This window comes from Poeciliopsis prolifica, unplaced genomic scaffold (genome assembly GCF_027474105.1).
Source record: "Poeciliopsis prolifica strain line A6 unplaced genomic scaffold, Auburn_PproV2 SCAFFOLD033, whole genome shotgun sequence".
In the NCBI taxonomy this organism is placed as follows: Eukaryota; Metazoa; Chordata; class Actinopteri; order Cyprinodontiformes; family Poeciliidae; genus Poeciliopsis; species Poeciliopsis prolifica.
The window spans coordinates 5,811,771-5,823,757 of record NW_026562408.1 but is presented as its reverse complement, the minus strand read 5'-3'; the positions used below and the strand labels follow the sequence as shown (position 1 = coordinate 5,823,757).

The 11,987-nt window shown below is 36.7% G+C and overlaps 2 protein-coding genes across 4 annotated transcripts; one reads left to right on the top strand and one right to left on the bottom strand.

Annotated features, from left to right (window-relative positions):
- Window positions 1–249: 249 nt before the first annotated feature.
- On the bottom strand, window positions 250–4,399 carry exosc8 (exosome component 8). The gene is made up of 11 exons (XM_055051357.1): window positions 4,354–4,399; window positions 4,073–4,109; window positions 3,915–3,978; window positions 3,754–3,827; window positions 2,802–2,847; window positions 2,609–2,714; window positions 2,476–2,521; window positions 2,297–2,393; window positions 1,821–1,941; window positions 1,116–1,222; window positions 250–464 (listed from the first exon to the last, which is right to left on the bottom strand). The coding sequence occupies exons 1-11, from the start codon at window positions 4,368–4,370 to the stop codon at window positions 346–348; spliced, it is 834 nt and encodes a 277-aa protein (XP_054907332.1). The 5' UTR covers window positions 4,371–4,399; the 3' UTR covers window positions 250–345.
- On the top strand, window positions 654–10,853 carry alg5 (ALG5 dolichyl-phosphate beta-glucosyltransferase). 3 transcript variants are annotated; one of them, XM_055051356.1, is made up of 10 exons: window positions 654–777; window positions 7,064–7,232; window positions 7,463–7,509; window positions 7,898–7,966; window positions 8,070–8,162; window positions 8,269–8,382; window positions 9,410–9,469; window positions 9,558–9,709; window positions 9,998–10,083; window positions 10,276–10,853. In XM_055051356.1, exons 2-10 carry the CDS (start codon window positions 7,094–7,096, stop codon window positions 10,389–10,391), a joined length of 876 nt encoding a protein of 291 aa, XP_054907331.1. In that variant the 5' UTR covers window positions 654–777; window positions 7,064–7,093; the 3' UTR covers window positions 10,392–10,853. The 3 variants fall into 3 exon arrangements, with proteins under 3 accessions (XP_054907331.1, XP_054907330.1, XP_054907329.1); XM_055051355.1 differs by lacking the exon at window positions 654–777 and adding an exon at window positions 4,664–4,755; XM_055051354.1 differs by lacking the exon at window positions 654–777 and adding an exon at window positions 5,724–6,034.
- Window positions 10,854–11,987: the final 1,134 nt, after the last annotated feature.

The following is an 11,987-nucleotide window of genomic DNA, read 5'->3' as shown; positions in this document are numbered from 1 at the left end:
ACCTCATCTTGGGAGTATTGCCTGGGGGCAGCTGTCTACCTCTCAGTCTGTTGGAAGTGTTTCTTCTGTTAGCGGTTCCGGCAAACAGGATTCAAGATCAACATGCAAGACAAGGTGTACTTTTTGTACAGCATATTTTGAAAAAGGTGTCACCTTTTAATAAGTCCAGGAGCCATGAGCATATTCTTTACATGACATCAGCTGAGCGTGCGCGAGGCATTTCTGGACACTGAGAAATAATTTTTTAAGCAGTCTTTGTCATCAGTTTTATTGTTATTAAAAAAAGAATATATATTGACAGTGGAAAATACAGCTTTTAGATATAAAATGTTGTCTTGACTGTTTTTATTTTGTCGTCTTCACACTGTCTAGAACCATGTGGATGAGTTTGTGGATCTCTCTTTGCCGGGCTGTTGCTCGGTTGATGCACTCCTGCAGCTTGTCTCCTGAAAGTGACGTTCCACCTGAGCCACAAAAGGTGTTGATTAGCATTTTTATATGTCCTTTCATCTTTATAAAACTTTAAGAGATGCATAATTTTTATGTAAAAATTCTAGACTCACTCCTAGATGTGTTTCTAGTGTTTTGCATTTGCTTTAATATACCGGTATAAAAGAATCACTATAAATTAATGATAAATATTTTTACACCAGGCAAGCTTCCTGTATAGAACAGGAAGTAGGAAACAAGAAAGCAAGAATAGGAGAGAACAGAATGAATGAGAAGAAAAGATGGAACCAGTAGAGAAGAGCAAAAGGACACAAAATATGGAAAGAGGTATAACAAGAGCAGAGGTAAAGAAAGACAGTTGGATAGAGTAAAAGTGAAAGGAACAACTAAAGGAAGAACAGAAAAGGGGAAGTACAAAAGGATTGGAGGACACCAAAATTAAGACAATGGAATGGGCCTTAAAGTCTGAAAACAAATATTTTTCCAAGCTAATTTTTTTTTTTTATTCCATTCTCGACCAGACAAATTGAGTTCAGATCTAAAATTTTAGGTGAGCAACAATTATAAGAAAAACGAAAAAACAGTCATTGTTGAACTGAGCAGCATTTGTATTCCCATTCCTGCAAGTGTTAAGCATTTGAAAGTCTCTGCAGGATGCATCTCACCTGGTTTATGTACAGAACAGAGACGACCTTCCTCATCTGTGACCACAGTGAGGTGAGCCGTTGACAGACTTTCCTCCTCAGCTGTGGGGTCTACAATCAGGATAGAGCTGAGCAGAGGGAGCCAGGAGAATCAAAATAGACATGGGATGTAACAGAATAAAAGATCACATATTTGGAAAAAAAAAAAAACATTTTTGAAATCACAAATTTCTATCCTAGCATTTCTGCAGTTTGAAATATTGTAAATAAGATATCAGAAAGAACTGGAGTGGTATGAGAGTAAAATTGTTTTAAAACTGCTGTAAAGGTAGAACGGAAACCGAGCACACAAATTATTAAGCTAAGTGTTGGCTGGGTATAGCAATGTTAGCTTGCCATACTTGTGTTACTTCATGAAGAGCAGAATGGGATATGGTATAATTTGCACAAGGACCTGGGAAGTACAACTCAAGTTTTATTAAAGTGTCAAAATAGTTTTTCTACTATGCAAAACAAGATAACTATAGTACTGATACATTAGAATAGTTTAGGACATTTCATATTTTAATTAGTATCCATTTGATTATGTTATTAATTTGTTTACATACATACCACCAAACTAGTGTTTTCTCTTTAGGACATCATGTATATTGATTATTCTTCTCATTTGGGATTACAATTGATGTAAATTATGGATAAAAGAAGTTTTTTACTTGGCAAGCTTACTCATCAAAGACGCAAAAGGAAGCACTGGCGGGATGTTTGAGAATATGAAGCCTTTGTCGCTTTTCCAAATTCACCTCTGGTGAACATGTCTCTTTGTTCACGGTGACTTCTGGGAGCTGTGCTGTAACAAGAGCAGGAAAGGTCTAGTCAAAGGCTCAGATAATTCACTACATAAAATCATTTGAAAAAAGCCAGCAGCACCATATAACAGGCATGTATAAAGTTAGTTTTATAGATGACGTGACAGATGATAATTTTTTAAAGAGATGGATGAATTATGCTGTGCCTTGCTGATATTAACTTTTTCTCTGGTCAATTATGTTTGGTTGATGTGCTTATGAAAAAAAATAGAACGTTTTTAGTTTTGATCAATGAAAAATCAATTGATTATGATCCCTGTAAAACTGATTGGTGCGTCCCCAGCATTCTTCCTTTATTTTAGTTCCCTCCACTGAAGTTGACGTAGAATTGCATACTGTTCTTCAGGGCAGCCAGCAGGGCAATAATACAAGCGTCCAGAATGTTCCCGTCATAGTCGAGACATATAATGTCACAGTAGAGCACCCAACAAAGCTGCAACAATAACAAAATATCATTATTAATGATTTGTCACATAAAACAATTGGCACAGGTGTGCTCATATTTCTCAAGCTACCTTTCCTCTGTCGACGCATAAGTCCTCTGCTTTGATCACCTCAGAGCTGCGGCGCACACACATCACCGATTAGTAAAAACAGACCAGCGTTTAAGCAGTGAACACACACACAGTTGTAAAATGTTGGTCACACCTCTCAATAACATCAGCAATAAACTGGCTGGCAGCCTGGGCCTGTTCTCCTGGTGGACCGGGCCGAAAGCGGGACGAACACAAAGGAGGCAAATCCACGTTGGGCACTGTGAACATGAACATTTAAGGGTCATTAAAAACCTTGCTAGTAGTATTACAAAGGGATTTTCTACATGAGAGTATGTGATACTTGCCAATGTAACCTTTACCAGGGGCCTCTGCTGTGGGGTTTGCCAGCTCCTGCACAAAAACAAGTTGTGAGATACTGCCATAAAAAACAAAAAGCCATGAAAAACAAAAGTAAACACTAATGCCGGTGGATTAAAAAAAAATTGACAGATCTTAATATCGATTCTGAAAGACTCAACCTGCAAGTGGGTTCAACTGTGAGCATCTAATTCAGAGTTTGGCTCCAATGAGTGGTGAAAGAGACATGGATAGAAATGCAAATGTATATTTTTAGTATTAGAATGACAACATTATTTTACTGTTTGAATATTTGACTTGTTTTTGTTCATACTACCAACTCAAAATTAGTAAATTATTTGTTTTACTTGTATTAAATGGTCAGCAGTGTGTGAATGAAGTGAATCAGACTGAACTCAAACTATAGGTTAAATGACAATTTTCAGGTCTTTTTAAAATTATTTATTTATTGTTATTATCAGTAAAAATAATTTTGAAGGCATAAGCTTAACACTAAACATGCAGGGAGTGGGGATTGGGGGATTGTAGGTTTGGACTCGTTCTATGTCAGAGTGACCAGCAATAATTTTAGACATAACCATTCTCTCATCCTCTTCACCACACACATCAAATGTTTTATTGTTGTCATTTTTTTCTGAGCCAAAAAGAATGTCATAAAACATAAAGGCCTGTATTTAAAATATCATTTGGTCTATGTCTGTGGTGATGTCACCAGAGGCATGGTCATGTTTAATCTCGTAATATTTATTTTTTAAATAGATTTACAAAATGTCCAAACAAATAAAAAAGCTAACCATGAAGTCTTGTTCTGTTGTTGACTAACTTTCCCCAAAGTGAGCTGGACTGATGTTACAGATCAAGTCTGATACTACCATTGAAAATCTTTTTTTTTTTTTTTAAGAAAATAATTTGTAAAACTCAGAAGTGTTGTATCTGTACCGCTTTGATTCCACAGATAATCGTTGTGTTTCCCATCTTCACCAATGCCGAACCATCTGCTGTGGATATGGATCCTGAAATAAAAAGAAAATATAGAACGTACTCCCAAAATATTCCCTTAGAGTTTAGAAAAGTGGGTCAGAACCAGCAGCTCGGCTCACCAATGTTCAGTGTTGTGGTTCTGAATTCAGACAGCTCCCGTCCATCAGGTCGACAGTTTTCTTTCTGGATCACATGAAATTTGTTCATGTGAAAATTATATTTATTAAATCAGAAGATCAATAACAATCATGAACTCAACATGGAAAACATCACAAACCAAAAAGCTTCTGTGATACTCCAGAGGTTCCGCAATCCTATGGGTAAGATGGAAACAACATTACAAAGGCATCACTACTCCGTGCATTAAACTATATTAATAAAATGAAGAGGAGAGGCAATGAAAAACTGACAGGAGTTCCTCGTGCTCTGAATTTATCTACGAATCAGGAGACGAACATATTTAATGTGCCGCTGTTTATAAATAATTTCACACGCAAAATGAATCTACAATAGAAGGCTTGCATTTAAAATAAAAATGAAAAGTTCGAACAATCTTACTTGAACCCAGTCGCCATGATGTTTTGGTTAACCGCGTGGGTTTGTACTACGGTGGCCGGTTGGAGGAAGTGCACTTTTTTTCTTTTTTTTAAGTGGGCTAATGGTGCCAGTGCTCTCCATTGAATGTATTTACAAACAAGAATTGGGTGCACAAGTCTGGGTTACTTCGGACTATATTTGAATGGAGGGGAAGATACAACTGAGCACAATTCTCTGACAAAATGTTTAATTTATCTGATTGTAGCCGGGGCATTATGTCCATTATGCACTCTTCCGGTTGCCCATATAAGGAAGACGCTGTTTTAGCGCAGCTGATTCATTACGGAGGCAAGCAATTGGTATTTACATTTAAAAGCGGGTAGATCGCTGAGAGGGTGAGAGTCCAGGCTGATTTCGCTGCAGGTATGGTTAACATGAAGTGTGCGCTGGGTTGAGAATTATTTCTGATGGCTCCATTTTATTGCAGGAAACCTCCTCTTGGAGAGGATATACAGAGTTCTGCTAGCTTTTAGCGAAGTTAAAGGCAGTTCATTATTATGTGGTTATTTAAAATATCTGTTTAATTTTATTCTCTGTTGTGTGCAGGTTGGCCTGCTACTGTTTCAGTTTTAGTTTGTTTTGGTTATTTATGGATTAAACTTTTTATTCTTTTGGGAGTTTTTATTGTTCAGCCCTCCAGGCTCGCTTGTAGATAACCTGTGCTGTCCCTGGTTCCAAGCTGTTTTATCTAGATTTAGGAGACTAGTGGAAGGGGAGTTTCTTGTTTTGTGTTATTCACCAGGAGTTTTTCTTTTGTTGTGCGAGTGTGTTTTTTGTTTGGAACACCAGTTACATTTGTTTTTTTTAATTATTATTTCTCCTCCAAGCAGTCTGATTTTATTTAATCAAAGTAACTGGTCATCAGCGGTAAGGTTTCCATGGCCAGCATAGATTTAGGATTTTAAAGTGGTTGATATTGTACAATAAAAATGAATTGACTATTTATGCCTAGCATTATTGTGATTAAACAAACTGGTTAATTTGCATCAGTGCCTCTGATCATTTTCTTTACAAACTTATGTGTGATCTGGTAAAAAGACAACACCAGAGGATTTAAGGTTCTTCACACATAACTAAGGTGGTAACCGAGGTCACATCTTGTTAAAAGTGCACTCATTCTGAAAGATAAATTGCATTGAAATGAGATAAATTAAACAAGAATTACGCTCTCCAAGAATTGCGCTCAGCAATAAAGCTTTATAGTCTTAAATCAATTATAAATAATTGCCGTCGTTTCCACCTATTACCAGTAGATGGCAGTGTTTTGTGACTGGTGCCTGTCTAGGAGCGACGCGGTTCCTTCTTGTCTCAAACTGATGATGTGTCTAGAGACAACCGTGACTTCCGTGTCACCGCTGTGTACAGTTGTGATTGGAAGCAGAGTCAACTGTCCACAGAACAATGGATATATGACGAGTTGTTAATCATTTTCATTGCGAACGAGTTATTGTAGGCTTGCGTTTTCATGTAGATAGGTTGAACCTGGAGCACCGGCTGCAGGGTTTCAATTCAAGAAAACAAGCTAGCCTTTCAGCTAGCCACCTGGGCAGGTGGTCTGTTACAGGAAGTTTTAAGGAAAATGGATATCCTCTGTAATATAGTCCAAGTTCTTTTTGCTTTGGCAGCTCTCGGTTTGATTGTGGTGAGTAATATTTGACGTTGATGCGGTTGAACATGTTAAGAATTTATTAAGATGTGATGCAAGAACCTGGCTACAATCTTAAAGGTTGTTTTTATTTTTAATTGACTGTCCTGGGCAAAATGAAGACTGACTTCACCTTCTCAGTTTATAACGTACAATGAGTCCAAGTTGTCATGAGGAGTGAGTTGTAATGAAGCTGGTTAGAAATCATTGTTTTAGCCCTGTAAGCATAATTACTGTAGCCTTAGTGTTAGATCGAGTCAGCAAGTGTTAATATGAATATGTGATTGAATTGGAAGAGGATTATGACTTCTTTAAATTGTGTTTAGTTTATCTGCCAATTCCTATATTTTCTCTTGTGTTGTATTTATATTTTGTATTTATACTTTACTTATATTCTTATTCCTGGCTTATTTTTGCTTAATTTAGGGTTTTGGCTACTCACATTTAGTGTGTACCTTTGTATTTAATTTGTATTTGTTGTATTCGTTGTATTCTTTTGTATTTTGCGCACTGTGTGCCACTTTTCTGCCTATAAGCTGCTGGTAACTTCAATTTCCTTAGGGAGTCTTCCCAAGGGATCAATAAAGTACTAGTCTAAGTCTAGTTGAAAATGTATTTTTCTTTTATCAACTATAGTTTTTACCAAGATTGGATCAAGTTTAAATTTCAATTTGTTTTCTTTTTGACCCATTTTTTATTGAGCACACACAACATACCATAAGGTATACTCTTAAGCTGAGCTTAGCAGGGTTTACTAAATATTTAGTCAAATGTTATACAAAGCCTGCCCAGAAGTCATACATGTTTCAAAACAACAAATAAGATGAAAATAAACTTAGAATGTATAGTTTTTAAAAATCCAGTCTGCACAATGTAACACTATCGTTTGCTTTAATATAAACATAATCTTCAAGCATCATATTGCTGTTCTCAAAGCACATGGTAATTTTAGACTTATGTGTACAAAATGTGTAATGTTGTTGCTAATATAAGATGAGATTCATTACCATATTTATCCCATTGTAGGTGCTTGTAGTCGCACATCTGACTGCAAGGATGGTGAAACCGACTCGCCATGAGAATGAGAAATACTTCCTCACAGCCACAGGAGAGCGCAAACCCTTCCCGAGTCTGCATGATCCATTTTCCAGAGAGCTATCTGTCGTGATACCTGCCTACAATGAGGAGCTCCGAAGTGAGTTATCTCTGCTTTTCTGTCAGGGACTGCTTTTGCAGTAGCAAAGTAAATAAATTGAGAAAGTAGTGATTGATGATTTCAATGAAATCTAAATCATTAAACCGAACAATGGGCCTTCACTAACAACTGGGAGACTCCAAAGAATGCATCAAAGTTCATCCGCTAGGTTTCATGTCACTGTCCATCCACAGAAAACTGAAACCTCTTGCATCTTCCTTTGATTTCAGTGCCTGTGATGCTTGATGAAGCAATGCAGTACTTGGAAAATAGACAAGTGAGTAAAAATATGATTATATGAAAAGTCTTGTTCTACTTACTAACATGTAAAGTGCAAGTTTTATGGCAGTACCATTCTTTTATTCTGTGCTTAGTTTTTGATATAATTTTTTTTCATGCAACTTACATGGATCAGTAGACCAATTTAATTGTTCTACTCAACATTCTATTTTAGTACAACTTTTTTTTCATTTCTCTCAAGAAAACAGTTTATTTAAAAGATTCAGAGACTTTTTGTAGATTATAGCCTACAAAGAGTCTTGTAAGAGAGCATAACAGCTCCCATTTCAGGATGTAGGCTTTATTTCCAATGGCTACCGCTAGGTGGCAGCATTAGTCCAATTAAAAGCATCGTTGTGAAAATCTCTCTCATTATCTCATTGCAGAAACAAAACCCCTCTTTCACCTACGAGGTCATTGTGGTCGATGATGGAAGCAGAGACAAAACCACAGAGGTAATGGTTTGAATCATACTTTTTAATATGCTCCCATGAGTTCTGCTCTACTTTGCTCAGTGATGCCATTTAAAGCTGTGATGTTTTTGTGATGCTTTGCCAGGTTGCTTTGCGTTATACCAACAAATACAGTGCAGATAAAGTGAGGGTTCTGACGCTGGTGAAGAACAGGGGGAAAGGAGGAGCTGTGAAAATGGTGAGGCTGCAGATATTTTTATTTTATTTTATTTTCTGAAGTAACTGACATGGTTTGATTTTGTGTTGCTATTACTAATGTTGGAGTCTCTCTGCTGCTCCTAAAGGGAACTCTGAGCTCCAGAGGGAAACTCGTATTGATGGCAGATGCTGATGGAGCCACAAAGTTTTCTGATCTAGAGAAAGTGGAGGCTGGACTGAAAGACCTCAACACCGGACCAGTTGGGTTTTTATTTTTATTTTCCTATACAGTTTCTTATAAATGTACAGTACTGTGTTTTTATCATTTGTCCTCCAGACTTTTTAAAGTTACTTAATGTTTCTCTTTGAATTCTGGATCTTTTTCATATATTATACAGCACATGCTTAAACAAATATGGCAGTGGACAAGTAAACTGTGATATATGTTTTTCAACCCTAAAATATTTTTTTCCATCAGATCAATACTATGTAAAAGTAATGTCCTCAGTTCAAAATAATTAAAACATGAGAAGCTCTATCAGCTACTGCATGCCCCATTATCAGCCAAGAATCACCAAATTGGTTCCAAAATTATTGATATGTTTCTGGGTATTTCTCCAGAAAATGATTGGTAATGTAAATACGCAAGTTTTCAGCTTATTCTAACCTGTATTGACAATAAACCTCTTTAATGTGGATGTGACAGAATTAGGAAAACTGAACGTATTATATTGTCTGTATCAGGGAGAAGTCTAAAACAAAATCAAAGAGTAACATTAAAAACATCTGCTTTTATGACACATCTGTGGTTCAGAAAAGCAAGCAGAAATTATCCTAATTGTTAATATAAGATGTTAAAAGCAGTTTGAAATGTGAACTTCACAACCTTTGCTTAAAATCTTATTTTTTACATGTACTGCTCCATTGCACAGAGTGTGATGTTTCTCTCCTCTTAAAATAAAAATATGACCTCTAATGTCAGGGAGACTGGAAAAAATGTTTGAAATGCTGTTCTTCTATCACTGCATATTAAAGCTCTTCAGAAGCAGCTAAAATCAGTGCTGGCAGGTCACATTTTTACAAAAGCAGATATGAGAAAATGGCCACAATGGTCATTCTGTGGCTGTTCCTTCAGTTTAGCCTTAAATGGTTTCATAAACAAATAAAATCATTACTTAGAAAATAGCCATGTACCACACCTAAAATGAGTGGAAAGAAAAAGTGAAACAAAGGTTTTAAGAAGACTCTAAAAAAACACTGATTATTTACTCCGTTTCTTTCCTGCAGGAAAACCTGGCCATTTCGTGTGGCTCCAGAGCTCATCTAGAAAAGGACTCAGTAGCTCAGGTAAACTGTTTTGTCTTTTTTTGAGAGAAAAAAAATGACAAATTATGTCTATTTTGAGCAATGAATTGGCAATTTTGTATTTCTTCAGCGATCTGTGTTTCGTACATTCCTAATGTATGGCTTCCACTTCCTGGTGTGGTTCTTCTGTGTGAGGGGAATCAAAGACACACAATGTGGCTTCAAGCTTTTCACGCGGGAAGCTGCTCTTAAGACCTTTTCCTCTCTCCATGTAGAGCGATGGTAAGAAACTGCAAGTCCAATAAATCACATAGTGATCCAACTGTAAAGTGTAAAAATGTAAATCTGTACATGGTTAGGGTCATTAACATTTATTTAAAAATGCTTGGTAAGAAAGGAGAGGTTTTTGACTACTAATTATAAAGGAGTTATTTAAAGTTAGAAGTCAATATTTAGTGCGGTGTTGAAGAACTTTTGTTATTCTTCCTCTCTTTTAAAATTTTATTTAGCTGATGTGAAACCTGGATTTATTGCTGAAGGCCTACTCTGTATCTGTCTTTACTTTCTCAGGGCTTTTGACGTGGAGCTCCTGTACATTGCCCAGTGTTTTAAAATCCCCATAGCAGAAGTGGCAGTGAATTGGACAGAAATAGAAGGTTAGTTTTCATGAAGTATTTGATCTTCACCCTTTACCTCTTGTTTGTCCCCAAACTGAATTAATTAATTAATACTAGTTAGCTACTTTTTCTTTTGTCTGTCCTTTTTAATTTCATGCAAAGCATCACAGTTTTACTGTTTGACTTTAAAGAACTTCTGTTGAAAGTGCAGTGTTGATGTTTTCTCTTCAGGGTCCAAACTGGTCCCATTTTGGAGCTGGCTGCAAATGGGATGGGATCTGATTTTCATTCGCCTGTGCTACATCACCGGAGCCTGGAAACTGCATTCACCACATAAGGCTGATTAGCCAAAAGGACAAGCCATTGTGTCACAGAGACAACCTGTTATAGGACCATGGAGCCTTACAGTGAGCATGGGGGGTGGGAGGGGCAGTTCTGTCTGTGGTTCAACTTAATCATCAGAAAAAGCAAAGCTTAAATCAATTTTCCATCCAAACATTATTGGAAATGAGATAATGACACAGTTGTGGATTCCTGGTGGTTCTGCCTTTTTATGTGGATGCTGGCTTTTCATTGGCTGCTGTTACACATGCGTTTCTGTTGCCACAGTAAGCAGGATATCTGACTGATCCTGTTCTGATGTCTCCTGGTGTTTATATTGTCTTCAATCAGCTAAGAATGTAAGAGTTGCATGTAAAATATGTGTGAAGAATCTGATCATGTGGCGTGTCTGTCAAAAGAACAAATGTGGTTGATAGGCTGAATGACTTGAAACATAATTAAACAGAAAATAGCAGAACAAAAATTGATTTCATTGTCAGTATTTTTTTTCTGCCCTTTAGTGGCCAGCCTTTAAAAAGTATACATTATTTTTATTTATTTTCCAACAAAGATGGACTTGAGATTTAGATCTTAAAAATCTGTACATTTGCCATTTAAGATAAAATAAAACACCACTTTGTGCCAAAAGGTATTTTCTTTCGTTGGCCATTTCCATAGCCTGGGTTATATCAGTATTTAACAATTCATTATCTGCAAGAATCTGTATCAGACAGTTCCTTATGAAACTCTAAGACCAGAAAGTTCTTAATGGAAAGAGAACAGCACCTTTTAGAGTTACACATGCGTCCAGGACATGGACTACCGCTGTCTCCTGTCTTTGCAATAAGCCACACCTGTACCAGAGATTATGTTAAGAGTATTTCTTTGGCGATGGAGAAAAAAAACTCGAGCCTCTTCTCATAGTGTGAAAGGAAGAGTTTATTGTGAAGTTTCTACAATCAGCAATAATTTGGCGTAATCTGCTTGTATTTGGTCACCGATAACTGTGTTTATAAAATAATGTTATCTTGACATAAAATCTGGATGACAAGGTTTTTTTTATTTTTGCATTTGAATTCTGACAAGTTAGAAATTCTTTGAAAAAGAAACTGCTCAATCACTTGGTCTGGTTGACATTAAATTGCCCTCTGGTAATACAGCAAAGAATCTCAGTGTTACCTCTGACCAGAACATGTCATTTAAATCCGCTATTAAACTGGTTCTATGATTTTCTTCTTTCATCATTAAGATATTGACAAAATGATGATACTCTTTGATCCCCAGAGTCTCCTGAAACCAATGATATTGCCTCTAAATTTGGGGGCTTTCGGGAAGTTGATAATCAACCTCCATCATACAACAGAGATCTGATTATTCAAAATGTTCCCAATAGCACTTTGCTCAGCCTGGAGGTTTACTGCTAGTTCCTGGAATTTCTAAAAGTAAAATGGGAGGCAAATATTTTAGTCATCAGGCTTCTCCAGTTTTAATTTGTGAGGCAGAAACTCTTTCTACCTTTAAAACGACGCTCAAAATGTTCTGTTTATGATCAAGCCTATAGTTTGAGTAGCTTAGGTGATCCTGACATTACGTCGCTATGACTAAGGCTGCTGGAGGACATA

Bases quoted from the DNA above. Each gene is read 5' to 3' on its own strand.
- alg5 (XM_055051354.1), top strand. From the start codon at position 5,972: ATGGATATCCTCTGTAATATAGTCCAAGTTCTTTTTGCTTTGGCAGCT. The intron at 7,510-7,897 runs GTGAGTAAAAAT...ATCTCATTGCAG, and splicing joins AGTACTTGGAAAATAGACAA to AAACAAAACCCCTCTTTCAC. The intron at 9,710-9,997 runs GTAAGAAACTGC...TTACTTTCTCAG, and splicing joins TCTCTCCATGTAGAGCGATG to GGCTTTTGACGTGGAGCTCC.
- exosc8 (XM_055051357.1), bottom strand. The intron at 3,828-3,914 runs GTGAGCCGAGCT...TTTTTATTTCAG, and splicing joins AACCACAACACTGAACATTG to GATCCATATCCACAGCAGAT. The intron at 2,848-3,753 runs GTACAGATACAA...GTTTTTGTGCAG, and splicing joins TTATCTGTGGAATCAAAGCG to GAGCTGGCAAACCCCACAGC.